The sequence below is a fragment of the Aspergillus terreus genome, genomic scaffold, assembly GCF_000149615.1.
Source record: "Aspergillus terreus NIH2624 scaffold_6 genomic scaffold, whole genome shotgun sequence".
NCBI lineage: Eukaryota > Fungi > Ascomycota > Eurotiomycetes > Eurotiales > Aspergillaceae > Aspergillus > Aspergillus terreus.
Genome location: NT_165929.1, coordinates 978,100 through 1,003,631, shown reverse-complemented (window position 1 = coordinate 1,003,631; position 25,532 = coordinate 978,100). Strand labels below are relative to the sequence as shown.

The window sequence follows — 25,532 nt, the reverse complement described above, 5'->3', positions numbered from 1 at the left end:
CATTGATGTTTCACACCCGATCCCGCGGATCCGATGCACATGCATGCTGTGTGGCTGAGGATCGGCTGCAGAGCTGCGCTGCGCTGCGCTGCATACTCTTCATGCGCGGTCAGCACCCAAAGTCCAGGCCCCCCGGTTTGCTGGCCTCCAACCAAGCTTGTTTCAACGGGACCGGGCTGGTCGCGGAACAGTTGCGACTAATGCAGCGAGCCGGCGGGGAGGTACGCCAATATGCCTAGGAGGGACGGGGGTTGGGGATGCACGCTGGCATGAATCGTGCGCGGGTTGATACATTGACGTCCACCAGGTACAAGCGGAGCGGCTCTAGGATCTATTTTGTCTCCAGCCATAGGGAATGATGTGCAAGCAGGGCTGGGAATAGGGGGGCCCTCAGGTCCCGGAACGGAGGTGGATGACAGGTCGATTGGTCCGAGAGACCATCCATGTCGGCTGGTCTGTCACTATTGCTCATTATTGGACTGGTCCATTCGCTCTGCTTTTGCCAACAAATTCAGAAGAAACAGTCTATGATCCAACCATCTATTTGAAATAGCTTGATGGGTAGTAAACCGTAGGATCTTGGCCAAACCTGTTGAAACCTCAGGGGAGTTCGTCCAGGCTAAGGTTTCGGCGGAAGCGGAACCACCGACTTCCACGGCCAACGGTTGCTCTCTAGTGTCCTTCTAGGAAGAGGCTTCCCCCAATAGTCTGTCACGGTGTCAATGATGAACATCAGTTCGGTGCCCACCGCTGACCCTCTAGAGAAGGGGATAACACAACGAATAAATGAATAAATAATAAACTGCAATAAGATCAATGGTACGATCCGCGTCGGAACCATGGTACAGGACCGGCCGGATGGGACTTCTGGAAGGTTTCTGGAATACTAACGATGCTGACCCAAGATCTGCTTCCCGGCGGTACCTCAGCTCCCATGTACGGCTGGTTACCAGGTACCCCCGTTTGTATCACAACCTGGCCTCCCCAATTCCTCCATGGAATCAGATCGAGAGAGACAAAGTACGATTGACGCGCACGCATCGGATCGAGACCCGACGATCTGATCCTCAGCTGGTCTACCTGTCATCTTCACGGCGGCAAACATGCGACATTGTCTAATTGAAGCAGCACACAGCCGCCGTGCTTGACTTGTTTCGATTTGACAGCTACCCGATCGAAAGTACTGTTGCTCTGTCCAATACGCCGGCATTCTACATCCATTTTCTCTCCGCCCGTCGAGTGTGGCAGCCAACGAAAGCACGTATCCGAGAAATGTGATGATGTGATGAAACCCGCTTACGCGCAGGCCGAATGAGAAAAGGGAAGAAACAACCAGGATGGCCGAGGTCTCGAACGGCTCGTGGAAAGAGAGAAACCTACCGGTAGCGAGCAAGTGGATTCAGACAACGAGCGGTCGACCTGATGGACACGTCTGGCTCCGCGTGGCGGGTGGTGTTTTCTCTATCCAAACGCGGCGGAATCCGACCCTTCAGCCGCGATCTTCCGCTGGAATGGATTCCGCGCCCCGTCTGTGGCGAGGGCTCAGTCGTGTGGAAGACACGGGAGGTGGAGAAGAGTAAAATTACTGTACGGCGTACCTGCGTCGGTGGTTCCTGGTCGTTAGGTTCGGATGCGACGTCCGGGAGTCAACCCCATCGAGCCACGATGCCGTTCGTCCCCAGAAAAGTTTAGGGGAAATAACCCACTGCGGCACAGGGCTGTGGAAGACATCTGGAAGGGTGAGGAGCCATGGGTTTGGGAAGACGCGCCCTGCTTGGATGGGATCGGATGACCGGAGGGAGTTGGCGCCAGACGCTAGAAGGACTAGAAGGCCGCGAGAACAATGTTGGTGGTACAAGACTACGTAACGGAGGCGGGTAGCGGTGGAGCACGGAGTAGTCGTTAGGAGCTCCACTGGCTCCCCTTTTACCCAGTGGGATTTTCCCTGGTGACCGGCGGAGAAGTTTAATTCGAATGGAGAGACGCATCGATTTGTCTCTGGAGATTGAGGGACTCTTTTTTTGGGAGGTACTTTGTGTCTTTGCGGTGGCGGTGGACAAAGCAACGATGCGCCTCAAATTCCATCCGGCAGTTTGGGATTGATAACCCAGCGCTTGACAGACACACCTGTCTCCTGATGACATGAATCAATCCCGAAGGTCCGGTGGAGCCCAAACACCAGGATAATCGATTCAATAAACACTGGATCTGGATCACGATAGGACAGCGGAAGCGCACTCCACCGGGCCTAGCTTCTAGCTTCTCTCCAGTCTCCAGTCTGGCTCGTAGCTTTCCCAGGATTTTGCGTATTACCATTCATACCATTCAGTTGAATTACCAGCCGTTCAGAGCCCGTCCAACTGCCTAAGGCCGCCGAGGTCCTCACCCCAATCAAACTAGACTCAGGTACTCAGGTACCTACAGTAGTAACTACTCCGTAGGTAAGGTAGGCAGAGACGTTGGGACGGAACCTATCCAGCATCTACCAAACATGACGACGCCACATCTCGTAGAACATCGGCCGGCAATCAGGATAGCGCAGCCAATCCATGCATCCATGCATGCAAGCCTTTTTTTTTCTTTTTGTTTTCCAGATTTCCTGGGAAGTTGAAGGGCCGAGGTATGATTGGATCGGGGCACCTTCAATTCTCCCTTACCCTTTTACCCCGTTAGTGTCCGCGATGGACGACCCAGCAGTAACGGTCATGTACAGTAACACCCGAGTAATCCCCAGCCCAAAAATGGGACAAAAAAAGAAAAGAAGCGTACCAAGATGGGGGCTCGCGAAAGGATTTCCAGAGATCATACTACATGGGGTCAAACTAGGAGCAGGACTAAGGGTTTCCAAGTAGGGCTTCGGGGGATCACTGGATGCCCCTGACGGAGACCATCCACCGGCGACACGCGAGAGAAGCATCCAGACAACCATGGATGGGCCCCATCGTTGTTATTGGTGCTGGTTCGGAACCATCCGCGGTTCCTGATGAGCCGCTGCTGCGGTCTCCACCCACCCTGCATGAAGCCAGTCCACGGGGTTGGTTCCTAGCTTCATCATATTAAATGGGTACTAGTCGTACTTGGTGTGAAGGTCGAGAGTGGAGAGCTCGAATTTGTGCCTGTCTTTTTGTTACGTTTGCGCCGAAAGGGAAAATGACGAGTGGATTGCGCCTAGTCGTAGCTCCGAGCATAATTCCCTTATATCTGTCGGCATTATGGATAGTTGGGTAGGCCACCATGCCCAAGTAGGAATCAGTAGGAATCACCCTGTAGCATCCTTTTCTATTTCAGTTTCTGGAACTCCGTACGTTGCCGTACAACGGGCCTGTCGGACTGGAACCCAGTCAACCAACTCCCGAGGAAAAGCCCGCGGCTAGAGTCAGCTCGACGCGGGATTTTGATCGTTGGTCAGCGAACGGGGAGAATGTGATAGGGTAAGTCCGAAACCCAGGGTGATCTAATATCAGACGACGTGGCCAAACAGAGGGTGGGTGAGAAGTCTCAACAGCTGACAGAGGTAGGTAAAGGGCAATCATGTTGAGGGTCTGGAATAATGATAGATGATAGATCCATCAATGAGGGAGCTTATAGATTAGATAGGTACCTGAGCTGAGCATGGCGTGAAGGCCGCGAGTCTTGAGAAGTACTCCGTAGGTACCTAGGTAAAGTATGTACTTTTGGCCGTTGGGAAGGGGAGAAGCAGAGTGGAAGCCACCAGAATAGAAGAAAGAAAGGGGGAAGGGAGCGAACCCACCCTCCTCCACTCCAGCATTCGCGTTCCTCTCCTCTGGGACGGGAGCACTATGCTAGATACAGATGGTCGATGGATTAAGTGGGTTTCGTTTTTTTCATTAATTTTTTTTTTAATTTTCTTCTACAGAATGGTTTTTATTTATTTTTCCCAAATTGTACTGTATCATTCTGGATTATTTCCTACTAAACTTTTTTTATCCTCCATGCTGTCACTACTCCGTAGATTATTTCCCTTGATTAATTATTATTTTACTCCGTATTATTATTATTATTGATTTAATTTTTAAAATTACACTCCCTGTCGATTTTCACTGTCTCTCATTAATATTATTACTATTTTCTTTTTGAGTTGCCATCTCCTTCACTAGAAAAAAATCCCATATCGCATTTGCTCCGTACATATATCAATGGACCCCCTTCGAGATCTGGCCTTGGAATTGTTCATCCTTCCATTCCTAAGTTAATTCCATTGGCCTCACCCTTTCTCCTCCTTCGTCCTCCTTTCTTCATCATTCACCTCGCTGCTCCTCCATCTTGATTCCGCTCCTCCCTCCGTACCTGGACTTTCGGCCATTCCCTCCCTCTCCGTACGACCTCCCGTCTGCTTCTGCCACAGACGTTACCCATCGGCGTCCCCTTGATTCCTCGCGATACCATCCACCCGCCGAGCTTGTTTCCCTGTTGGACTGATTTCCCTGGATCGGATCCTTCGGAGTACACTTCCGCGGCACTCTCCTGGCTTAAACCACTCCCCCTTGCCGCCACTTCAGTCCCTTTTCTTGTTCTCGGGTACTAGGTCTCGGGTCAGATCGCGCTCTTGACCGAACTCCAGATATTATTATTACACCCTGCATGTCCCGGATTGAACCCGCCTGTTTGCTACGATTGTGAGATTTCTTGGAGAGCAAAACCGAGACGGAATCAGGCCGATTTGGAATAAAGAACGCCTGAGGCGCCTGAACCGAGAAATCAAGGCCATCTAAAAAAGAACATCGGGGTCTAAAAAGAAAAAGAAAAAACAAAGAGGCAGGGACGAGTCAGCAAAGAAAAAAGACTTATCGACTCTTTGTGGTGCTCCACCTCCATTCTTACAGACCGACCTGGTTATTCGGCATCACATTCCTGCCCTACAGATCTACTGTGGCCGCCGTCTGTGCTGCAGCAGCCGTCCTTTTTTGTGTCGCCCCGGGTTGTCGACATTCTTAAAAGGGATCGCCTCTTTCCGATCTCAACTGCACCTGCATTGTCCGCTGTCTGCATCAATACCACTCCACCCTGGTCAGGTATCTGAATCCTACGCTCGCTACACGCCGCATTATCAGACCGCCTCAAGTGTTAGATCATTCTCGGGCTTTTTTTTATTTTTAATTCCCATTTATTTTTCCACTTTTATTATTTAATACTCCTGTGAGTCTCCTCCTTCATACTTGAAATCCTGCCGCGAGTTTTTTTGTCCCTGGAACACCGTCTTCTGCCTATCTTCATACCACCCACGACCATCGTTCTGACCATGGCTGTCCGTACAGAATCCAAGATGATTCTCCGGGATCTCTCTGCTTGCAACATGGGACGTGGCGCATATGATACTACGGGCGTGAAGAAGCCTGGTGCGCCGCCGCCACCGCCCAAGTGATGAACCACTGGGACACCTTTCAACCACGCGATACCGCTTTCTCTTCAATTCAGCGAACAAAAGTTGTGGTTTCTTCTTGACTGGCGTCATGGGCCTTGGAGTTCACGTGTGTATATGACGAAGTCCGCATTTGTAAGTTGCCTCGGAACCTTCCCACGGGTGTTGTCGTGTGCGTGGCTAACAGGGATGCTTTTCCAGCCTCTGTAACACTACATTTCTGCTACCATCTTCTTTTCGCGGTTGGCCACCTTGCTGGTTTCGGGTCTACAGTTCTTTTTAATACGGCTTTTCCGGCGTCGAAAGTCCAGGATCGTTGCTGGTTCCAAACAGCTCTCGATATCGCCTTCGCCTTTTCCTTCTTCATCGGTGGCATGGCCCAACCTTGGGTTTTACGATCTGTCGACCAAAAGTCATTGTTTCGAATTTTGTGACTTGTTTGGGTTTTCATACTGTTTGGCGTTTGGCATAGACGGATGGGTTTCATATTTTTTTTGGGATACATGGGTTGATACCAAGTCTAGAACCTCGGACCTCGCGGTCATTTTCCTTTTTTCTCTTTTTCCTAATACCAATTACTCATTGTTTTTGAGCCCATTATGTCTGTGGTTGCTTTTCTAGTCTGTACAGTACTGAATGAGCCACGTTCTAAAGAGCGCTTTATCCGATTTGCCTGGAGTTCATTGACAGCGGCTTCCCCGGGGACTAAGAAATGGCGTAGGAACAGGCCGCAGCGGATGCGGTGATTTGCTGGCTTATTTTTCAGAGCAAGCATTATCTGGGTGGAGACCCTAGTCGCCCATCAACGTCCTGCAGGCGCATATTTTTAAATTCTTGGGCAGCGACGGGATCAATGAACACAAATCATGCTGTGCAACGTTGGCAGTGGAACACGACAGGATACCATTCGAAAGGGCCTCCCCAACAGCCTGGCAGTCATGCTTGGTGGAGAGGACTGGAACGTCATCGAAGGGTAAACTGGTATGTGGCCATTCTTTTGTTTACATGAGTTAGTGGTCGAGATCCTGGAGAGGCTGTGGCGGTATGGGCGCCAATCATGAGGGGAAGGGGTGCGACAAGGTTGATCGGCGTTCAGCTTTGTTCGAGGGAGATCTTTGATCACAGGTGATTGACTTTGGCTTTGAGTCGGATCGATTGTGTAGAGGACTGAATAATGTACTCCAGATGAATGGATGGACGGACGAATAATAAATGTACTCCGTACCCATCCAAGTCCCGTGGGGATCCCGTGACTGGGCGACCGGATCGGGTAACGGCCAGGCTGACTAAGGACAGCGCTCCTCTCCGCCTCTTGCTGGGTATCAGCCATCTCATCGCCATCAATCATCGTTCTGCACTATCTCCCTCACCACGTTGCGACTGTCCACCGCCTTTTCTCTCGGTGCTGGTAAGTCGTCTGCCTTATCTGCCCCCATTCGTGTATCGGGCCGTCCGACCCCTGCTTGCATCCGTTCATGTCCTTCGTGTTCCTGCTGACGTCGGCTCTAGGCTACCCTGAGTACATACATCACTTCTTGCGGACCTGAACCGCCCCTCTCGAGTTGACGTTCTTCCACCCAAAGCGTTGGCACCTCCTGCACAACAGCCTGATCTTGCATCGCCACTGTTGGGCTCTCCCGTCATGTCTGAGGCAAACAGCGCAAATACTCCGAAGCCGAGTAGCAGCGTCAAGCTGGTCCTTCTGGGCGAGGCCGCCGTGGGAAAGGTACGGGCTTGGTTCTTTCATTCCCGTGATTTCATTTGACATCCTATATTCTCCATACCACTGTCGTTGTACAGGGGTCACTCAAGGAGAAATTGGGCCGGAACTAACCCTCTCCTCTTCGATAGTCCTCGCTGGTCCTACGATTTGTCAACAATGACTTCCAAGAAAACAAGGAACCGACGATCGGAGGTAAGATCCGCTATCCCCGCGCGGTATGCGCCTGCGTGAGATGCCCGACGCTGATGTCATCGGTTTGTTCTGGCGTGCAGCCGCCTTCCTCACGCAGAAATGCTCCCTGCCGACCCGCACGATTAAGTTTGAGATCTGGGATACCGCCGGCCAGGAGCGCTTCGCTTCGCTGGCCCCCATGTACTACCGGAATGCCCAGGCGGCGCTGGTAGTCTACGATGTCACCAAGCCGTCCTCGCTCACCAAGGCCAAGCACTGGGTTGCCGAACTGCAGCGACAAGCGAGCCCCGGAATTGTGATTGCCCTGGTTGGAAACAAGCTGGACTTGACGAACGACGGAAACGGCGCCGCCGCGGAGTCTCCCGCTGAGGACGAGCAGGAGTCTGGAGCCGCGGAGGGCGAGGATGAGGCGGCGGGGGAGAATGCCGACGAGGCCGATGCGACCCCCGGAGACGCACGCAAGGTCTCCACCCGGGAGGCGAGCACCTACGCGGAGGAGGAGAGCCTGCTGTTCTTCGAGACCAGTGCGAAGACCGGCGTGAACGTCGTTGATGTGTTTACGGCGATTGCGAATGCCATCCCGGAAAGCAGCCTGAAGAGTGGACGCGGCGCCGGCGCGGGAACGGGTCAGACTACGCTGGGCGGTGGCCGTCCGGCCGACGACGCACGAGTGAACCTGGGCGAGCGTGGAGCGGCGACGGCGAAGGAGGGATGTGCTTGTTGAGGGTGATGCGCTGGTTGAAGTGATTGGGATTGCAGCGTGGCCGTCCTTGTAATGTACCTAGTAATTGCTGTTTGGACCTCTGAAGTTGGAGGAGGGGCGTTTCCTGTGTATATTGGATTGATTCAACTTCATTCAACTTCATTCAATACTATAGAGTTATCATAGTTAACTGCCTGGTTAATGTTACGGTAATGACTAAGCAGGGCAGGGAGATCATGTGACGGGGGTTCCCCTAAACGGGCCCGCTAGGCCCAAATGGGACTAGAGGCGCGTGTCTAAGCGAGGGCGGTGGGCGGCGGAATCCCACACGGCACCAGCGAGACTCCAGCGCCAATTTGTGTGTGCGTCGACTTCCTTTTCCCACGACCAAAAAAACCACCCACGCGACAAAAGAAAAAGGCAGCACCTTCGCAGCACAGCCAGCTACCCGTCGCTCGTCTGCAATCATGGCTGCTATCAACAAGATCGCCCACAACTCGCCGTCTCGGCAGAACCCCTCCGAGCTGGAGACCGCGATCGCCGGTGCTCTGTTCGACCTCGAGAGCAACACCACCGACCTGAAGGCCACCCTCCGCCCCCTTCAGTTCGTGTCTGCTCGTGAGGTAAGAAGCTAGCCCGAGTCCTGCGTTGGGTTTCGCTGCATGAATCAGAATGCGTGGGAGAATGGGATTGGGAGGGTCACGGAAATGCGATGGGATATCATGAGGCAGGCATTGGGGAATGAGCATGTCTCTGGGACGTCTATGTCCAGGAGTTCTCCACGACGCAAACAAAGTCAGGTCGAATGGGATGGGAGAGCAGGCAAATTCTGATTCATGCGCGGAACCAGCGCAACCGGACATCCTCTGTTTCTGCCGCGAACATTCATTGACGGATTCATTTCCAGGTTGAGGTCGGCCACGGCAAGAAGGCCGTCATCATCTTCGTCCCTGTCCCTCTCCTCCAGGGCTTCCACAAGATCCAGCAGCGGTACGCACGGAACCCGCCGTTTGACCCGCGAGACAACATCGCTAACACCTCCCAGTCTGACCCGTGAGCTCGAGAAGAAGTTCTCCGACCGCCACGTCCTCTTCGTTGCTCAGCGCCGCATCCTGCCCCGCCCCAAGCGCTCTGTCAACTCCCGCACCAACCAGAAGCAGAAGCGTCCCCGTTCCCGCACTCTGACGGCCGTCCACGACGCCATCCTCACCGACCTCGTCTACCCCGTCGAGATCGTCGGCAAGCGCATCCGCACCAAGGAGGACGGCTCCAAGACCCTCAAGGTCATCCTCGACGAGAAGGAGCGCGGCGGTGTCGACCACCGCCTCGATGCCTACGGCGAGGTCTACCGTCGTCTCACCGGCCGTGCCGTCGTCTTCGAGTTCCCCCAGAGCGGTGCTGCTGACTACTAAATTGGTGGTTCCGGGTCTGTTTTAGTTCCCTCTGTCTCTTTTTAATTGAAAAAATGGAAGTCCTTGAGTTCGTGTTTTTTCTTCGTTTCTTTGTCATCTGCGATTGATTAGACTCCCTCCTGCGCGACAACCACCACACGAAGAATCAACAGAATGCATTGAAAAGAAACAGAGGGACGAGGCGGGGGCGTGTTGGAGAGCGCATGGATGATGGGCAGCGGAACTCTGGAATATATCCTGGCGTTTGCATTGCACGGCATCCTTCCTTTCCGATGGGCTTGCGCGTGGGTAGCTTTTCTGGTCGGAAGGGTCTTAGGGTTCCCCTGAATGAAAAGGATGTGATGTGATAATAACAATCATGATCTTCTCTTTTTATGGTCCGGGCTTTTTCTTTTGTTCGGCGTGGTTGAAAAAACAAAAAATTTCATCTTCTACTTGCTTTCGTAGATGTAGCCATCGTCTATCAATCTATCGGCTGTTTAGCATATGGATGCAGTGTTTACGTCTTAATACAGAGTACCAAAAGAAATGGGTATGTATGGCACAACAGTCTATACAACAGAAAACCTATACAATCTCGCGCGTGATTCGGCCCACCCCCAGCACCATCCAGTAGGCCAGCTCCCTCTTGACCGTGTCGGAGGTCTGCCGCGACTGCTCCTGGTCAATCTGGTTGTCCGAGTCCCATTCCATGCGCACAAAGACCGGGATCTCCAGGACATCCTCGTCCGGCTGCAACTGCTGATTCGGATCCTGGCTCTGGCCGCTCCAGTCCAGCGCCGCAGGGAGCTCGTCCTCATCATCATCGTCCTCGTCGCTGTCATCGTTGCTGTCCTCGCCACGTTCACTCGCCGTGCTACCCCCGCCGGGCTGTCGTGCGCGCTTCCGCGCCGTAGCCCCCGTGGAACCCCCCGGCAACGTACCCGGGACGACCTCCAGAACGACGGTGGTCCAGTTGCGGCCCTTGTCCCACACCTTCCCGGCCTCGGCGACCTTCTCGTACGCCCCCAGGCCGCCGGCGCGGGAGAGGCGCTGGTCGCCGGATGCGTTGGCGCCCTGCAGCGCTTCGTCCCACACGTCGCTGTTGGCGCCGATGTCGAACTGCGGACACAGGATGGTGACCTTGGAGGCCACGCGGCCGGGCGTGACGGATGGCGTGGCCAGGGTGACGCGCACGGGGTCGAACATGTGGTTCTTCAGGGTGAGGAGGAGTTGCACGGGTTTCAGTGGGGGTAGGGCGTCGAGATTTGGGGCGGGCGCGGACAGCCCGGCCGGGACCAGCGGCCGCAGCGTGGGCAGCGGGATGTAGCTCAGGGCAATCAGGCGGATGCGGAACCGCGTCGACTGCGGCTTGAACTCGGGTTTGACGAGGATGTGCTTGCACGACTTGCAGCGTTTGGAGCGCTTGGTGCGCAGCAGCACCGGCAGCGGGAGCAGGTCCTCCACGAACCGGGCGTCGGGCGCCTGCGCGCGCCGCTGTTCCAGTGACGCGATCCCGTCCCAGCCGCAGTCGTCCGCGACCATGCGCTTGATGAGCGTGTCCTCCGCGTCCGGCGCGGGGACCTTCAGGCCCTCGCTGGCGGTGAGGGCCTCGCGCATCACGGGCGGCTTGGATTTGGGTTTCTTGTTGGCGCCGCCGTAGAGGCTGCTGAGCCGCGAGGATGAGGCGTAGAGGGACATGATGCGGTTCAGCGCGCCGGGCGAGGAGAATCCCGCGCCAAAGTCCGCGCCTAGAGGGTCCGTCGGCGAGGAGGACGTCTCGGCGATTTGGTTTTTGTAGAAGGTTTTGAGAGCGGCAAATCGCGCCTCGGGACCGAGGAGTTCAGGCGCCTGTTCGTGAGATTCGTCGGGCTTGCTCTCTGTGGCGGCGGAGGCGAATTGCTCGTCGATGGACGCGTACATCGAGAGAGGGGACTTGAGCTCGCCGAACGTCTTGGACATCTGGCGGCCGCGCGACGGGTCGGTCAGCTTGGCGAGCTGGGTGCGAATGTTGGTGGGCTTGTCGAATTTGATCCCGATATCGAGTGTCGTCCACATACAGTACCCGCAGGACAACACCCAGGGGCCTTGTTGGCTCCCCCCTCCCGTGACATTTTCCAAGGTGGTGACGGCCAGTGGCGCCGTGCAGACTGGGCAATTGAAGCAGTTCCTCGCGCATCTGGGAACCGACCGTAAGAATAGCTCTAGGTATGATTGATCGGACTGGGTAGACATACCGATTCCCTTCACTCCGCACCATGCTACTAGGTGTCTCGAACAGACAGCTGGGACAATACCAGCACACGATCTCCTCTGTGATGCATCGCGGACACTTTATCTGGTGGCAGTCCTCGCAGTAGAGAAGCTGTTCGGGTGGATATAGCGAGAAATTCGACCGGGGAGACCGCGGGTCGAACGTCTTCTCCTCGTCGGTCTCGTCTGCAAGCTCGGGGAGTGGTTGCTCCGGGTTGGACTTGTGGGGTGACTCCCTTGATCTTCGTTTGCGCGCAGGGTCTGGGACAGGCGTGTCGGCGCAGGGACACGAGATGTAGGCGTACGGAAAGGGACGGGACATTGTGTCGGTTCAACGCGTGTTATGAGGGGGACTGGGTTGCGTTAGCGATGTTCAGGGAGGGAGACGCAATCAAAGAGTGATGGCCGTATCGTACTGGATAGAGCGCAGACTGAAATCAACAGCCTAAGCCATTGGGAGCACAGACGGGCTTCCAATGATAGATGTGAAGCGAGAAGGAGAAGATGTTGACGCGCTGCGATGCGGAGAGAAAGTCAGCGGAGCGAAAGACGTCACGCCGCATTTTCTCCGCTCACTTTTCATCTTCCTGCAACCACCACCACACCTCTTCTCGCTCTACAAGACAGAATGGCTTCCCTTTTATAAACCAATTCAACCATCTCCAATCACTCTAGCTACAACATGTCCCTCCGCTGTTTGTTCCGCCCCGCGGTGGTCTCACCGCGCACCTATACCGCAACCCGGACCTTCGCCAGCCAAGCGCCCGGCAACCCGGTCTTCGAGGTCTTCAATCGGAAAACAAAACACATCCAGAAGGACCGCGCGGCCCGGAATGTTGAGGAGAGTCGCAAGGTAGACTACATCAAAGACGAGGTGGCCATGCGGCTGTGTGAGCGATTACTGGTACGCCCGACTCTTCGGAGGATCAACGCATGCCTAGCTAGTATCTAACGACGCAGGACATCAAACGAGAATTCCCCAACGTGCTCGACCTCGGCGCCAACAGCTGCAACATCGCGCGCGCCCTGACAACGCCCAACCCAGACCCGAACACACCCAGCTCGCCGCCGCTGGCCAACCGCATCTCCAAGCTCACCTGCATCGACACGTCGCCGGCGCTGCTGTACCGCGACGCCGACGAGCCGTTCAACTCGGAGCTCGCTATCACGCGGCAGGTCGTCCCGGACCTGGAGTCGCTGCCGTTCGCGCCCAACACCTTCGACCTGGTCCTCTCGTCGCTGTCGATCCACTGGATCAACGACCTCCCCTCGCTGCTGGCGCAGGTCAACTCGATGCTCAAGCCGGACTGCCCGTTCATCGCGGCCATGTTCGGCGGCGACACGCTGTTCGAGCTGCGCACCTCGCTGCAGCTGGCCGACATGGAGCGCCGCGGCGGCGTCAGCCCGCACGTCTCGCCGCTCGCCGACGTCCGCGACGTCGGCGGCCTGCTCAACAAGGCCGGCTTCAAGATGCTCACCGTCGACGTCGAGGATATTGTCGTCGAGTTCCCGGACACCTTTGCCCTCATGCAGGACCTGCAGGCCATGGGCGAGAACAACGCTATCCTGCATCGCGAGCTCGGGCCCATCTCGCGGGATGTCCTGCTCGCCAACGAGGCTATTTACCGTCAGCTGCACATGGAGGAGGGCGCGCGCGGCATCCCCGCGACGTTCCGGCTGATCTACATGATCGGCTGGAAGGAGGGCGAGGGTCAGGCGCAGCCGTTGCAGCGCGGAAGCGGCGAGATGAATCTGAAGGATCTCCTGGGTGGGGGAGACTTTTCCAACCAGTAGCTGCATTTCGTTCTAGTGTTCGTTTAATGCAACGATCGTTGCGCATGTATAATACTACAGATGGACGGTTAGATAGGATATCATCCATGGACAAGACGAAGTAAATCGAGTATCAACAGAATAAAACACGCCAAACGAATCTACCCCAGCCAGGTTCTCTATTCTCCTCGCCCTACCCGATTAGACCGTTCTCCGATCCGTCATGACCCGCACAATCGATCCAGTCCCCGTCAGCTCGACCAGCTTCTCATGCCAGCTCAGCAACACACTCATCTGCTGGCTGCTGCCGCCCTCGCCGAGATTGCGGGCCTGGATCTGCGAGAAGCCGGTACTCTGCGGCGAGACCGACTTGCGGGGCGACTGCGCGCCGCCGCCGGCCGCCGGCGAGGCCATCCCCTTGTACCTAGCGGACGTCAGCACTTATTCAACTCCAACTTGAGTATACTCCATTCCGCGCCACAGATCACACCAGGACAACGTACAGATACTTCATCAGACAGTCCGCCCGCTCGGAGCCGCCCTCCCCGCTACACACGCCCTCCAGGACGCGGGTCATCTCGCCCTGCCGGATGCCCTGCAGCACCTCGGTGACGGTGGCCATGTGCACCTCCTTTGCGCGGTCGTCGCCGCCCAGCGGCGCGGTGTCCAGCACGTGGCGCATGGCGCCCTCCGAGTCGCCGCTGCGGAGGAGCTGGCGCACCTGGCTGGCGACGGTGGCGGCGTCGCTGGAGGTTTCGGGGGGTGGGAGCGTGGCCGGGAGGAGCGTCTCCATGGGGAAGTTCACCGAGGACTCCGGGTCGTAGGCGTCGATGTTGATTGTGCGGTAGTTGATTTGAGACATGGTTGCGGTGGGGTCAGGAGGTGCTGTTGTAAGTGTGGTTGTAGGTGTACGGAGTAGGTGGGTTCGGTTGGTTGTCGGCCTTGGAGGATAATGCTGGACAATCAATGTCTGCATCGGAGGATCTGTTAGCTAGGTAGCTATATAGGTTGGGTCGTGGTGTCAGGCGGCGACGTTACCAGTTCGATGTCAAGCGGGGAAGTGTGATGGTAGGACGATGCGAATGTGGTGGAGCGTATAGATTGGCGGAAGCACGAATGCCGTGTATAGCGGAGTGTTGCTTGTGGAAGAAGAGGGAATTGGAGAGGAGTGTTGTATGGGGAAAGGAGAAGAAGCTGGTGGTGGTGGAGGAGACGACGATGATGTGGGCGGTGCGGAGATTGGGCCTGAGGCAGCAACGGAGCCTATCAACACGCGCACTAAAGGTATACAACAGCACAACATGCTTACTGGCAGTCATCTCTATACCAGAACCTCATATTGAAATCTAATAAGTCGCTCAAGTACAAGTACAATTCCAATTGCCAAAGCCAAACGCTCCACTCAAAAATGCAAAACAGTATCCACCCACCTCCCAATGCAAACACCGTAGACCAATACAATACATGTCGCGATGACCTTCGTATCATATGATAGCTTCATTAAGAGGTCGTTATAGTAATTGGGGGAACAACCACCGGTGCCGTGGGCGCTGCCGCGGGCTTCGACGGTGTCCCAGGAGATTGTTGCGGTTTGAGATCAATCATGCCAGCCTCTTCTTCATCGGCGTGAGACTCAGCTTTCGGGGTCCGTTTGCCAAAGACACGCTTGGCGGCCCGCTTAACAGGTCGTGTAGCCATAGCCACCTTGTCCGTCAGGAATCTGAGACCCTTGATAATAGGGCTGGTGACAAATGTGATACCCCGGACAGCATAGTCGAGGACAATCTCGACGGGTCTGTCGGGAATGGTGCGCAATAGGACCGCCCAAGGGACGCACCCAATAGCACAGATGATACAGATGCCCCATTGGAGCCCGTTCAGCTCTGTGACGTTAAAAGCCTTGCCGCCGACGTAAATGATCATAACCTGGCCGCCAACCATGATGCAGTTGATTCCCATAAACCAGTAGTTCTTGAACATCCCCTCGAAGATGTTGTAATTGTTGTCGAGGCGTCGGTTGTTGAACTCGTTGAAGATCTGCATCCACACGAACGTGTTGAAAACAATCGTGTCAAGAACCAACTGCGGGTTTTTATCGCCCAGCTGGCGTCCGATGATGCTAAAGCCGCCAAAGTACAGCATGAAGGTCACCCCCAGCTGGTACATGGCCTGTCCGAGAATCATCTTCCACATGGTCACCGTGAAGAGCGAAGCGCTCTTAGGCACAGGCTTGCGGTGGAGGATCTTCTCGGTAGGGGCATCGGTTGCGAGCGCCAGAGCGGCAAAGGTGTCCATGATCAGGTTCACCCAAAGCAGCTGCACGGCGCTCAGAACGCTCTGGTTTTCATCGCTGTAGAGCGATGACACGAACGTCAGGATAACAGCGGTGATGTTAACGGTGATCTGGAATTGGAGGAACTTGGCCACGGCGTCGTTGACAGCGCGGCCCCAGGAAATGGCAGTCACGATAGACTTGAAGTTATCATCGAGAAGGATGATTGAGCTGGCCTCTTTGGCGACCTCGGTGCCCGCGATTCCCATGGAGAAGCCAACGTCTGCCGTCCTCAGGGCCGGGCCGTCGTTGGTACCATCACCGGTGACAGCCACTGTTTCACCCAAGTGCTTCAGACGCGCCACCAAGATTTGTTTGTCCTCTGGAGACGAACGAGCTAGGACTTGGAGACGGGGAATAATCCGGTCCATCTCATCGTCAGGAAGCTGGCGGAATTTAGGACCCTCCATAACCAGGCCATCCTCGGTCTTGATACCGCAAGACGACGCAATCGCAGTGGCTGTCGCTATGTTGTCACCAGTGACCATCTTCACCTGCACTCCGGCCATGTTGCACTTCTTGATAGCAGCGGGCACCTCGGGCCGGAGAGGGTCTTGGATTCCCACGACCCCGACCCATGTCATGTCACGGAAGAGATCTTCAAACAGAGCGGAATCTGGATCGTCTTCCGCACGTTGGATGCCTGCGGGAGGCCAGTTGGTGACACCGGGGAAGTCTCGGTAGATCAAGCCGATCGTACGCAAAGACTGGCCTGCGTAAGATTCGATCGTGTCCAGCACAACACCTTTATCCTTAGCTGTGAACGTATCGGTGACGATGTCATTCGGACCATCGACCTCAGCTACCTTGGCGGAACAAGCGCCAGCCATGATCTCGGCAGCTCCCTTGATAAGCAGGCGATAGCCGACAGTAGGCTCTCGATATACGACGCCCATGCATTTGCGAGCAGAGTCAAACGGAATCAACTGGACGACTTCGGCAGAAGCTCGCTCTGCCGTGACGTCCATACCGAGACAGTCTTTGGCCAGTTGCAGGAGAGCCACCTCGGTCTTGCTTCCAATGAACTCCTTCAGCCCATCCCGTTCTTCCTCAAAAGCAGTTGAGTTGATGGCAATGCTCTTGAGAACGAGATCACGGACCTTCGGCGAGCACTGCTTGAAGACCTCAGCCGCAGTCGCCATATCGTCAGAACGATGCTCTGGTAGGCTCTGGCTGAAACTCTTCCCTCCCAGCGTGCCTGCCACGACCGTCATTTTGTTTTGGGTCAATGTGCCTGTTTTATCGGAGCAGATGACAGTCGCGTTGCCCATGGTCTCACAGGCGCGCAGAACGCGGACGAGATTGTTCTCCTTCACCATGCGTGTCGTGGCGAAGGCGAGGGCGAGGGTCACGGCCAGCGGGAGGCCCTCTAAATTGCGTTAGCATAGGACGTTACGAAGCAAACAAGTCGTGACGAACCTGGAATAGCAACGACAATCACGGTGACCGCCACAATAAGAATGTCCACGAATTCCTTTCCCTTGGCAGCAGAGTTGCCGGGGTTATCCGGCAGGTCGGCGACAAACTTGAACAGCAGGATGAAGAATAGAATGATGGCGGCGCTAGACATATTATGAGTGTCTTCTCTGGCAACAGGAACAATGCCACTTACCTAGAACCAAGCCAGCCAATCCAATTTGCAAGTCTCCCGAGCTTGACCTGCAGAGGCGTCGGGTCGTTCGACTCTTGCAGCGACATCAAGATGCGGCCGTAAGTGGAATAGGGACCAACACTGGTGACCAGGTAGGTGCCCACGCCCTCGAGGACCTTGCTGCCAGAGATCAAGAACGGGTCGAGCTTCTTCGAAGGATTGCCTCCGGAGACCTGTTTCCAAACTTCATGCCCATCGGTCTTCTTCATCTGGTCCGATTCTCCGGTAGCAGAGGATTCATCGCATTTAATTCCGTGGCCCGAGATCAGAACCCCATCGGCAGGGATCGAATCACCGGGTTCAACATGAAGCACATCACCGACAGTGATATCGAAGATGGAGATCATCGCCACCTTGCCCGAGCGTACCGCTTTGACTTCGCGGTCGTTATTCTGCAACGGTTAGATCGTAATTCGGCGGCTAGATATTTGAAGGACTTACCCGCTTGTTCAGTTTGGCAAACTGCCTCTCCTTCTGCCAGTCGTTGAGAGCGGTCACGAGCGTAACGATGGCGATCGCCACACAGATGGCAACGCCTTCGATCCAGTCGACACCATGGCCCGCATCCACGGTCTCATAGACGCCGAGGGAAAGGGAGACCACAGCAGCTATGGTTAGTAGAATGATGATCTTATCATTGTAAGCCATCCAGAGCAATTTCAAAAAGCCCGTAGACTTGCGTGCGGGTAGCCGGTTCTGGCTGAAGACACGGATGCGGTCCTGGAACTGCTCTTCGGGCCCTGCTGGCGAGATTTCGACGGACGGTGACGTGTCTTTCTTTGTATGCTTCTCGCGGGCGGTCGCCTCCTCGAAGCTAATCTCTCCCTCCAGTCGAGTCTCATCGATCGACAAGCCCGACGTCAGGTCCGTCCGCAGACCTCGCTCCAACCCGGGTAAGCCTCCTAGGGCCTGGAAAGCGGCCAAAGACTTTGGATTCTGCATTTTGTTGAGTTGGCCGGGTGAGAAGGCAAACTTGTTGTCTTCCACCTGGAAATCTTGCAGGTTGCGAGGATCGGGTCTTAGAGCCTCGGCTATCGACATTTCGTCGTATGTTATCTGTGGTGATACTTGGGTCGATACTTGGGAAATCTCCGAGTTCGCTCGCGACCTGATGGCGGTATTTGCGCTGGAAACATTGGAATCGGCGCGCGGACGGAGCGTCTCCCCGTCCAGAGAGTGCGATGTTCGCGGGGGATCCGAATGCACGGTGAGTCTGGCTGTATCAGGTATGGAAGCCATATTGGGTGATAGAGACGATGATGGGGCGGGTGAAATGCCCAGGTGTTGCCCCGGTCGGGGGGAGAGTTGCTGTGGCTCATTATATCAGTCTGGATGCATAGAGTCGAGGCGTTTGCCGCCGACGCAGGGTATCACATACCTCGCCCCCGTCCGGTCCAAAAGGATCCCTGAAGCCTCCCTGAGGAGTCTCGTGCGTCGGCATGATGGGACCGACACTCGTTCTGATTTGACGAGAATGATGATAGAAACAAGAGCGTTGACTAGGTACAGCAGCCCAGTGAGCAGGTCGAGGGGTCGCAGCAGTTTTATGATCTCAACACAGCCTCCCTTTGTCACTTGGCGTGTGCAGTACAAGAACCAATAAAGTTAATAGTAAAGTCTGCGAAATGAAGTGCAGGCGCCAATCACATCATCGTTAGCTGTTCATCTGGCAGTAGAGGAAATATGCTCCGATGTGTACACAGCTAGGTAGACGTTGAGGTAGACCGATAGGCAGACAGGCGCAAGAGTCATCGGGCGAAGTAGCGCTCCAGCCCACGCAATAGAGGCTCCAGCCTACATGAACCCATACGAATACGGGTTGACGTGAGAAGAGAGGGCGAAGGTGGTCGGTAGCATTACCTGGGTGACCCGGTTACCCCCTCTTGCACAGCCTCATTCGACCCAGTTAGGGGGGGCAAACATATCAGATTCACCCAGGCGGGAAGGAATTTTGCCCAGAAATCGAGCGGAAATTGATGCTCCGGCCAGAACACTGTTCATTTGAGCGAGAGAATTGGCCAGTCTAGGCGCTGAATGAGGCCCCATGGGTCTCGTGTTGTCGGGTCTTTCCCCCGTCACAGTGTCAGAAGCTGGAAGAGTCATGCAGTCGGCGCGTAGAGTGTTGTCCACTTCACCGCCGATCACGGCGGCAAGCACCAGTCCACAGGAGCATTATGATTTCTGCAGAATGCAAAACATCCCCAGTATCAATCCAAAGCCCGAAGGAGGTGTAATGTGAGGGAGACGGAGTGAGTATAGTACGGAATAGTTAGTAGTAGCCAGGATAGTCGACCACCCGCAGTGCTCCCATTCGTCTGACCTCCACACGCTAGAGATGATGACGTTGCGGCTTGCTTTAGATTTGTCCTTGCAAGAGAAGAAGAATAATAATTAGAATGAAAAAAATAAATAAAATCAAATAATAAGATCAAGGATTGATGCGCCACTGTGGCTGACCGATCTGTGGCGGTTCACATGCCTGCCGACCACGCGAGATCATCTAGTAATGTACATAGTTAGGCAGATTCAACTGTGGCGCAACTGTGGCGGGTGTGGCGGTGCTCTGCATCGACCGGCCACGGGACACCACAAACCCTAATAGAGTAGATGTGGGTGTCTTTCTCTCTGGAGAAGATCCATGGTCTCAGCTGATTCTCTTTCAATTCCCACATGGTTCGCCATGGTGCGAGGCAAGACTTTCATGAAGGGGCTGAGGTCGACTGAGATGGGATGACGAATTTGCCGCGCGCAAGGTGGACATTGAATCCGACCGACTTCCGCATTGAGTCTGGATTGAGGCTTAGAATGCCATTCCGTCGGCTGCGTTGACATGTTGGGATCCATCAAAGGAGCTGGAGTTGGGAGGAAGAGAGTGAGAAGAGGCTGTAAGTCGTCGTGGATGATGGGTCTTGGTCTCTAACGGTTAGGCAGCATCGTTTAGTCTACCATTAAGGTAGTAGTAGTAGTAGTCTTGGTTGGGCTCTTGGGTTTCGTTTGGCAAGGCGGAAGCATGTATAGAGCCCGGCTGTGCTAACAAGATTATCTTTCTGTACGATACACAAAGATGACTTTTCTCCGTTATACGCTAGGACCTTTATCATTGAGGCTATGCTATCAACCTTCATAAGCTCAAAGTATGTCAACACGCATTAACTATCCAATTAAGCATAAGCTCCATCATTGTATACGACGGATACGTATGTCGTCCAAAGCTATCCCATCATACTACTACGCCAAAGTTACAAATCCACGTCAGCCAACTCCCCATATCGATTCCCCAAGCCACAGAAGCACTTCTTCGACCGTCTCACATCACTCTCATCCGTCTCCTTGCGCCCAAGCACCTCTTCCATGCCCCACGCGACCCTCTCCGCCCCCAACCTGGCTCCTTCGAGATTGGGAGCCCCCGGGCCCAGACGCAGAGCCGCGAGGCGCCCCGTCAGAAACAACGGCACGTCCGCCCGCCACATGAGATCATCCGAGATGCACGGGAGGCCCTGCTTCGTCTCGACGGGGTAGTCGCGCTGCATGCGCTGCAGCAGCGGCATCGTGTTGACGTCCGCCGCCATCCCCGTGGCGAAGTAGATGTAGTCGACCGCGGGCAGGTCCGCGATGGGCGGGTCCGTGGTAAGATGCCAGGTCTGCGTGGCTGCGCAGAAGGTCCGCTCGCGGATGACGGTGCGTGTGTGAACCGACACCCGCTGGTGGGCGACGTGCTGCTTCAGGATCTTCTGGTACCGCGGCGTGATGCTGCCGCCGTTGCGGGCCACCTGAATCATCGCCAGGCGTTCCTCGTCTGTGTCGGCCGACCAGAAGGCGGCTTTCTCGTAGTTCTTGAACTTGCCCATCCAGTTTAACCCGATGTCGAAGTGTTTGACTGTTTAGTCGTCAGAGCCTATGCCCGTAGGTAAAGACGGGGTATACGCACCCTTGAAATCCGACCTCATCAGCAGCCACACCTTGCTCACTCCCTTCCGAACCGCCATATCCGCAATCTGCGCTGAGGTCAGTCCGCCCCCAACAATCACCAGGTTCGTCGGCCGACGCTGCTGGATCTTGTTCCGCACGTTGGGGCTGGGGAAACTCCGGATCTCCGTGCTGTGGCATGCCCCCTGCTGCTCGTCCGCGCTCAGCGGGAATGGAAACACCTTGGTCATGCCGGGCCCGATGGCCAGCACCACCGCGCGGCTGTAGAACCGCGCGCCATCCGCGGCCGTCACCGTGAAGATCTTGTCCGCGGGCGACATCTCCGCGTGGAAGTCGTACTGGATGTCTACGACCTCGCGCTGCTGGATCAGGCCCGGCGCGTCCAGGCCGTACCGGCGCACAATGCTCTCGCAGTAGTCGGTGAAGAGCTCCGTCGACGGCGAGAAGTAGTCTTTGCGGTCTCGCTCGTCGATCTCGTTGTCGCCGATAGCGCTGTCATGCAACATCAGTATACACTTATACACCCATGGGGGTCTAAAACATGAAGGGAATGCTCACACAGGCCGCCGCTGCTGTTTCTTCTTCTTCTTGTGCTTGCTCAACTCCTTGCCCACACACCCGGAGATCTCCCAGAGATCCCTCTCGCGCCCCATCTCCTGCGTGTACGCCAGCATGCCGTCCCGGTCCCCCGGATCGACGTGGAAGAACATCGGACTCCGCAGCTGCTTGATCTCCAGCGTGCGGAACGCCCGGTTCCACCGCTCCATCCACCGGTCCCCGGTGCCGTCCAGCACGAGCGTCGAGAGATGGTCGTCGTCATCACCGTCTTTGTCTCTTCCGCGCTCCGACCCCTCCACGTCCGGGGCTGATGATACCGACGAGGCCAGCGACGGTGCCGACGAGGTCGACGAGCGGCGGCCGCCGCCGTCGCCGCTGCTACTGCTGCTGGCGGACGACCGCCGGCGCGCGTCGTAGCTCTGCCATCGCTCCGCCTTGACACCCTTGATCTTGCCGCGGTGCGCTTGCACCAGCGCCATGCGGCCGCTGTGCTTGTTGATCCAGTGGTAGCGCTGGTGTTCGTCGTCGGTGAAGATGGCCGACGGCGTTTCTTCGCGGAGTCGAGCTGCCACCGCGAGACCGCAGGGACCAGCTCCGACAATGATGACGTCTAGGAGGTCAGGGAAGGAGGGTGAAGGTTTCTCGGTCATGTTGGTGTTGTATTATGTCTGGATCTATATGCGATGGTCTCCGGAAGGAGACGGGCGAGTGGCCCTGCGGCATGTTTATATAGACTTCCAACGTGACATGATCCTCCGCAGGGTACTCGAAGCCGCAAGGTCCTTCTTGGCTGGTGATGGAATGGATGGAAGATGGAGGTGGATGGATGGATGATCTACAGCGTGCAGATGAGGACCTTGAGAGCAGTTTATCTTATCGAACGACTGTGCACGAAATAGTATAGATTACTACATTATCGTCAATTCCCAACGCCAAAAGCAAGCAGAAAATCCCCCAAACCCCCCTAAGTCCCCTATTTATGCCATTTCTTCATCCGACCCTCCACCGCGCCACGCCCACGAGATGCTCCGCCGCCCTCCCGTCGATGCCATGCATCCTGCGGCCATACCCACCCACGCACCCGTTTCGCATCGCGCCGCTCCCCAATCTGCGGCTCCGGGATCCATTTGTCCTTCCCCTCGGGCAGGACACGCTGCCGGGTCAGCGCACCCGGCCCGCCGACGTTCAGATGCGACGACGGCTGCGACGGCAGTGGGACCGCCTTCGAGAGCATCAGCAGGAAATACAGCCCTAGGCTGGCCGTCATAGGTACGTTCAGCGAATCTGCGCTCGCAACAGGGTACGCGTCCGACACGGAGGACGGACTAGCCAGCGAGCCGTCCGGGGATGCGGGCGACTGGAGGGGATTGTGGCTTTGGGGCAGATGGGTGTTGTTTTCAAACGGACGGGCGGAGACGTTGGTGGGAATCGGCGCAGATACCTCCAGGAAACCAAAATAGGGCACATCATCACCCTCGTCGCACCCGGCTCGCACGCAGACCAGCTCGATTTCCGTGATGATGAACCCGTACCGGCAGGAGTGTTCGCGCATGCATCGTTGCAGATGCGCCAGGCCCTTGAGATATTCCACGCGTCGGTGAGGTGCTTCATTGCGCATCCCCGTGTTCCAGCGATCGAAGCTCTTGACGATGCCGACGAGTCGGCCGCGTGGGAGCCCCGTGCTGGTGCGCTCGGTGTCGGACGAGTAGTTTGCCAGGAAGTGCGCTCCGCCGTGGTTCTTGTTCGCGGACAGCCGCGGGGCCGGCGCCGCATACAGGGTCAAGTGCTTCTCGCCCTGGGACACGGCGATGGCGGCGTTCACGCGCGGTGCGTAGATGTCTGAGATGAGGTTGATCAGGGCGGCCTCCGACTCGGGAGCCAGGCGCGAAGGTGGCACCATGGCGGTAGGGGTCAGGTGGGATGAGATGGCGGTCTTCAGGAGCTTGGTGAGACCGTTGATGGAGTTGAAAGTGGCGGTCGAAAACGAGGTCCAGCTGCGTAGGTTGCGGATGTCCCACCAGAAGTAGTCGTGCAACCCCCGGTTGGGGACCACGCTTACATTACGGACTAAATTGATCGCCTGCGTGGGCGCTGTCAAGTACGAGAGCAGTGTGGTGGATTGAGGGCTCATGCTTTCAACGTGGGGGCCCAGCGTGACGGGGGAGCATTGAGCACTCGGAACATGCGTAGCACTGTGAGGGGACCCAGGCAGCACAAGTGGCAATTGCACTCCCGGTTGAGCCCTTGGACCCCCAGGAGACTGCACATGGGGTGGGTATACGATGATGTTTGGTGTGACGGGAGTGACAGGTGCGGTAGGTGAGCCCTGTGGCTGAGAAGAGTATTTCGACAGCGGGCGGTACGGAGAACAGCCGTATCGACCCAAGGCAGCCTCGTCGATGTTGGAGCAAGAACCAGACCGGGCATGTCCTCCCGAGGTCTTGCGCTTGTGCGTTAGGTCCACCGGGGACGACAGCGTTGATCTGTTGTCCGCACGGTACATAGGCGAGATTGGAGATGCCAGCGCAAATCTCTCTGTAGTCTCTGCGACTGTGCGCTGCATGGAGGGCCGACTGGGAGGGTAAGGTAGAAACCCAGGAGGATTGCGGGTGTTTGACAGGACGCGCCGATGACGCTGTGGGCCACCCACCGGCGGCGGCTCAATGACCACGTCCTGCGACCTGATCTTGGGAAGAAGTGCCTGGCCATGATGATGGCAGGGAGGCGACTCCACTACAGGGCTTGTCACTGAGGTCGCCGCAGACCAGGGTGATGAGTCGTTCGAATAAATCGAAGACTCGGAAGTATTGCGGGCATGGGCCGTCCGGACAAGCTCGTCCCATTGCGTCCGCGGGGGCGTTCTTGGCCGGTAGGAAGCATATTCCTGAGACATCTTGTGACGATTAAAAGAGAGCAGACAGGTAGGAGATGAGGGAGGTAGTCGAGCACGAATTGGAAGAACCAGCTTCCTGTTAAGACGTAACGAAGGATATCCGCCAATGGGTGAATTGAAACACAAATAGATGAAGAAGTCGAAACAGGCACGCACGCTCACTGATGAGCAGGGTATAGCAGGCGAGTCATAGTGTGTAAGGTCGAGTTCTGCGAGGGAACCGGAAATCGTTTGGATATTAAATGCTCGTCGGACAAGCACCCACACGATTTTGGAGGACCCAGGGGCACCGAAGCATCCGATCGAAAGAATAATAATAGGACAACATGAAACATGGAGGAAGCTCCATCTCGACGCCAGATCACTAGCCATTCTTGGTGCTTCGATGGACAGGACAGGCGATCAATGCATGAGGTGCCGATGTGCTGCTGAATGATACGCGAAACAGGCGAACCTGGACCCGTCCAAGTAGATAGGGCTGTTTCATCTTGCAGTCGCGCGTCAAAATGTTGCTAAATATTGCATCTTGCTTGAGCTCTGCACGCCTGGTGAAGATCTCCGACTGCCTTGAATCGGGAAAGGGTTCGTGCTGGCCTGGGGATGGATCTATAATCGGCAACGCTTGTGTTTCGAGCTATTCTGAGCACGCTTGAAGCTAAATTAAGAACTGCTCCCACTAGAAGCGAGACGCCTGGAAATTCCATCAGTCGGCGGCAAGCAACAGAAGCTCCACAGACCCTGAGAAGGGCACCGGAT

At 55.8% G+C, this 25,532-nt stretch overlaps 8 protein-coding genes across 8 annotated transcripts; 3 read left to right on the top strand and 5 right to left on the bottom strand.

Annotated features, from left to right (window-relative positions):
* Positions 1 to 7,022: 7,022 nt before the first annotated feature.
* Positions 7,023 to 8,019, top strand: ATEG_04603 (Rab family GTPase; the record flags this gene model as incomplete). Its single annotated transcript, XM_001213781.1, has 3 exons — positions 7,023 to 7,106; positions 7,232 to 7,295; positions 7,376 to 8,019. The coding sequence occupies 3 exons, from the start codon at positions 7,023 to 7,025 to the stop codon at positions 8,017 to 8,019; spliced, it is 792 nt and encodes a 263-aa protein (XP_001213781.1).
* Positions 8,020 to 8,465: 446 nt separating this feature from the next.
* ATEG_04602 (40S ribosomal protein eS7) lies at positions 8,466 to 9,410 on the top strand (the record flags this gene model as incomplete). Its single annotated transcript, XM_001213780.1, has 3 exons — positions 8,466 to 8,621; positions 8,906 to 8,988; positions 9,044 to 9,410. 3 exons carry the CDS (start codon positions 8,466 to 8,468, stop codon positions 9,408 to 9,410), a joined length of 606 nt encoding a protein of 201 aa, XP_001213780.1.
* Positions 9,411 to 9,977: 567 nt separating this feature from the next.
* On the bottom strand, positions 9,978 to 11,964 carry ATEG_04601 (putative dynactin Arp1 p62 subunit RO2; the record flags this gene model as incomplete). Its single annotated transcript, XM_001213779.1, has 2 exons — positions 9,978 to 11,568; positions 11,627 to 11,964. 2 exons carry the CDS (start codon positions 11,962 to 11,964, stop codon positions 9,978 to 9,980), a joined length of 1,929 nt encoding a protein of 642 aa, XP_001213779.1.
* A 360-nt stretch (positions 11,965 to 12,324) lies between these two features.
* On the top strand, positions 12,325 to 13,436 carry ATEG_04600 (uncharacterized protein; the record flags this gene model as incomplete). Its single annotated transcript, XM_001213778.1, has 2 exons — positions 12,325 to 12,546; positions 12,603 to 13,436. 2 exons carry the CDS (start codon positions 12,325 to 12,327, stop codon positions 13,434 to 13,436), a joined length of 1,056 nt encoding a protein of 351 aa, XP_001213778.1.
* A 180-nt stretch (positions 13,437 to 13,616) lies between these two features.
* On the bottom strand, positions 13,617 to 14,277 carry ATEG_04599 (actin-related protein 2/3 complex subunit 5 family protein; the record flags this gene model as incomplete). The annotated part of the gene is made up of 2 exons (XM_001213777.1): positions 13,617 to 13,839; positions 13,919 to 14,277. The coding sequence occupies 2 exons, from the start codon at positions 14,275 to 14,277 to the stop codon at positions 13,617 to 13,619; spliced, it is 582 nt and encodes a 193-aa protein (XP_001213777.1).
* A 638-nt stretch (positions 14,278 to 14,915) lies between these two features.
* pmcB (putative calcium-translocating P-type ATPase(PMCA-type)) lies at positions 14,916 to 18,839 on the bottom strand (the record flags this gene model as incomplete). Its single annotated transcript, XM_001213776.1, has 5 exons — positions 14,916 to 17,116; positions 17,167 to 17,309; positions 17,360 to 17,790; positions 17,840 to 18,706; positions 18,777 to 18,839. 5 exons carry the CDS (start codon positions 18,837 to 18,839, stop codon positions 14,916 to 14,918), a joined length of 3,705 nt encoding a protein of 1,234 aa, XP_001213776.1.
* A 1,798-nt stretch (positions 18,840 to 20,637) lies between these two features.
* On the bottom strand, positions 20,638 to 22,533 carry ATEG_04597 (FAD binding domain protein; the record flags this gene model as incomplete). Its single annotated transcript, XM_001213775.1, has 3 exons — positions 20,638 to 21,275; positions 21,327 to 21,817; positions 21,884 to 22,533. 3 exons carry the CDS (start codon positions 22,531 to 22,533, stop codon positions 20,638 to 20,640), a joined length of 1,779 nt encoding a protein of 592 aa, XP_001213775.1.
* Positions 22,534 to 22,856: 323 nt separating this feature from the next.
* On the bottom strand, positions 22,857 to 24,776 carry ATEG_04596 (uncharacterized protein; the record flags this gene model as incomplete). Its single annotated transcript, XM_001213774.1, has 1 exon — positions 22,857 to 24,776. The coding sequence occupies one exon, from the start codon at positions 24,774 to 24,776 to the stop codon at positions 22,857 to 22,859; it is 1,920 nt and encodes a 639-aa protein (XP_001213774.1).
* Between the last annotated feature and the right edge of the window lie 756 nt (positions 24,777 to 25,532).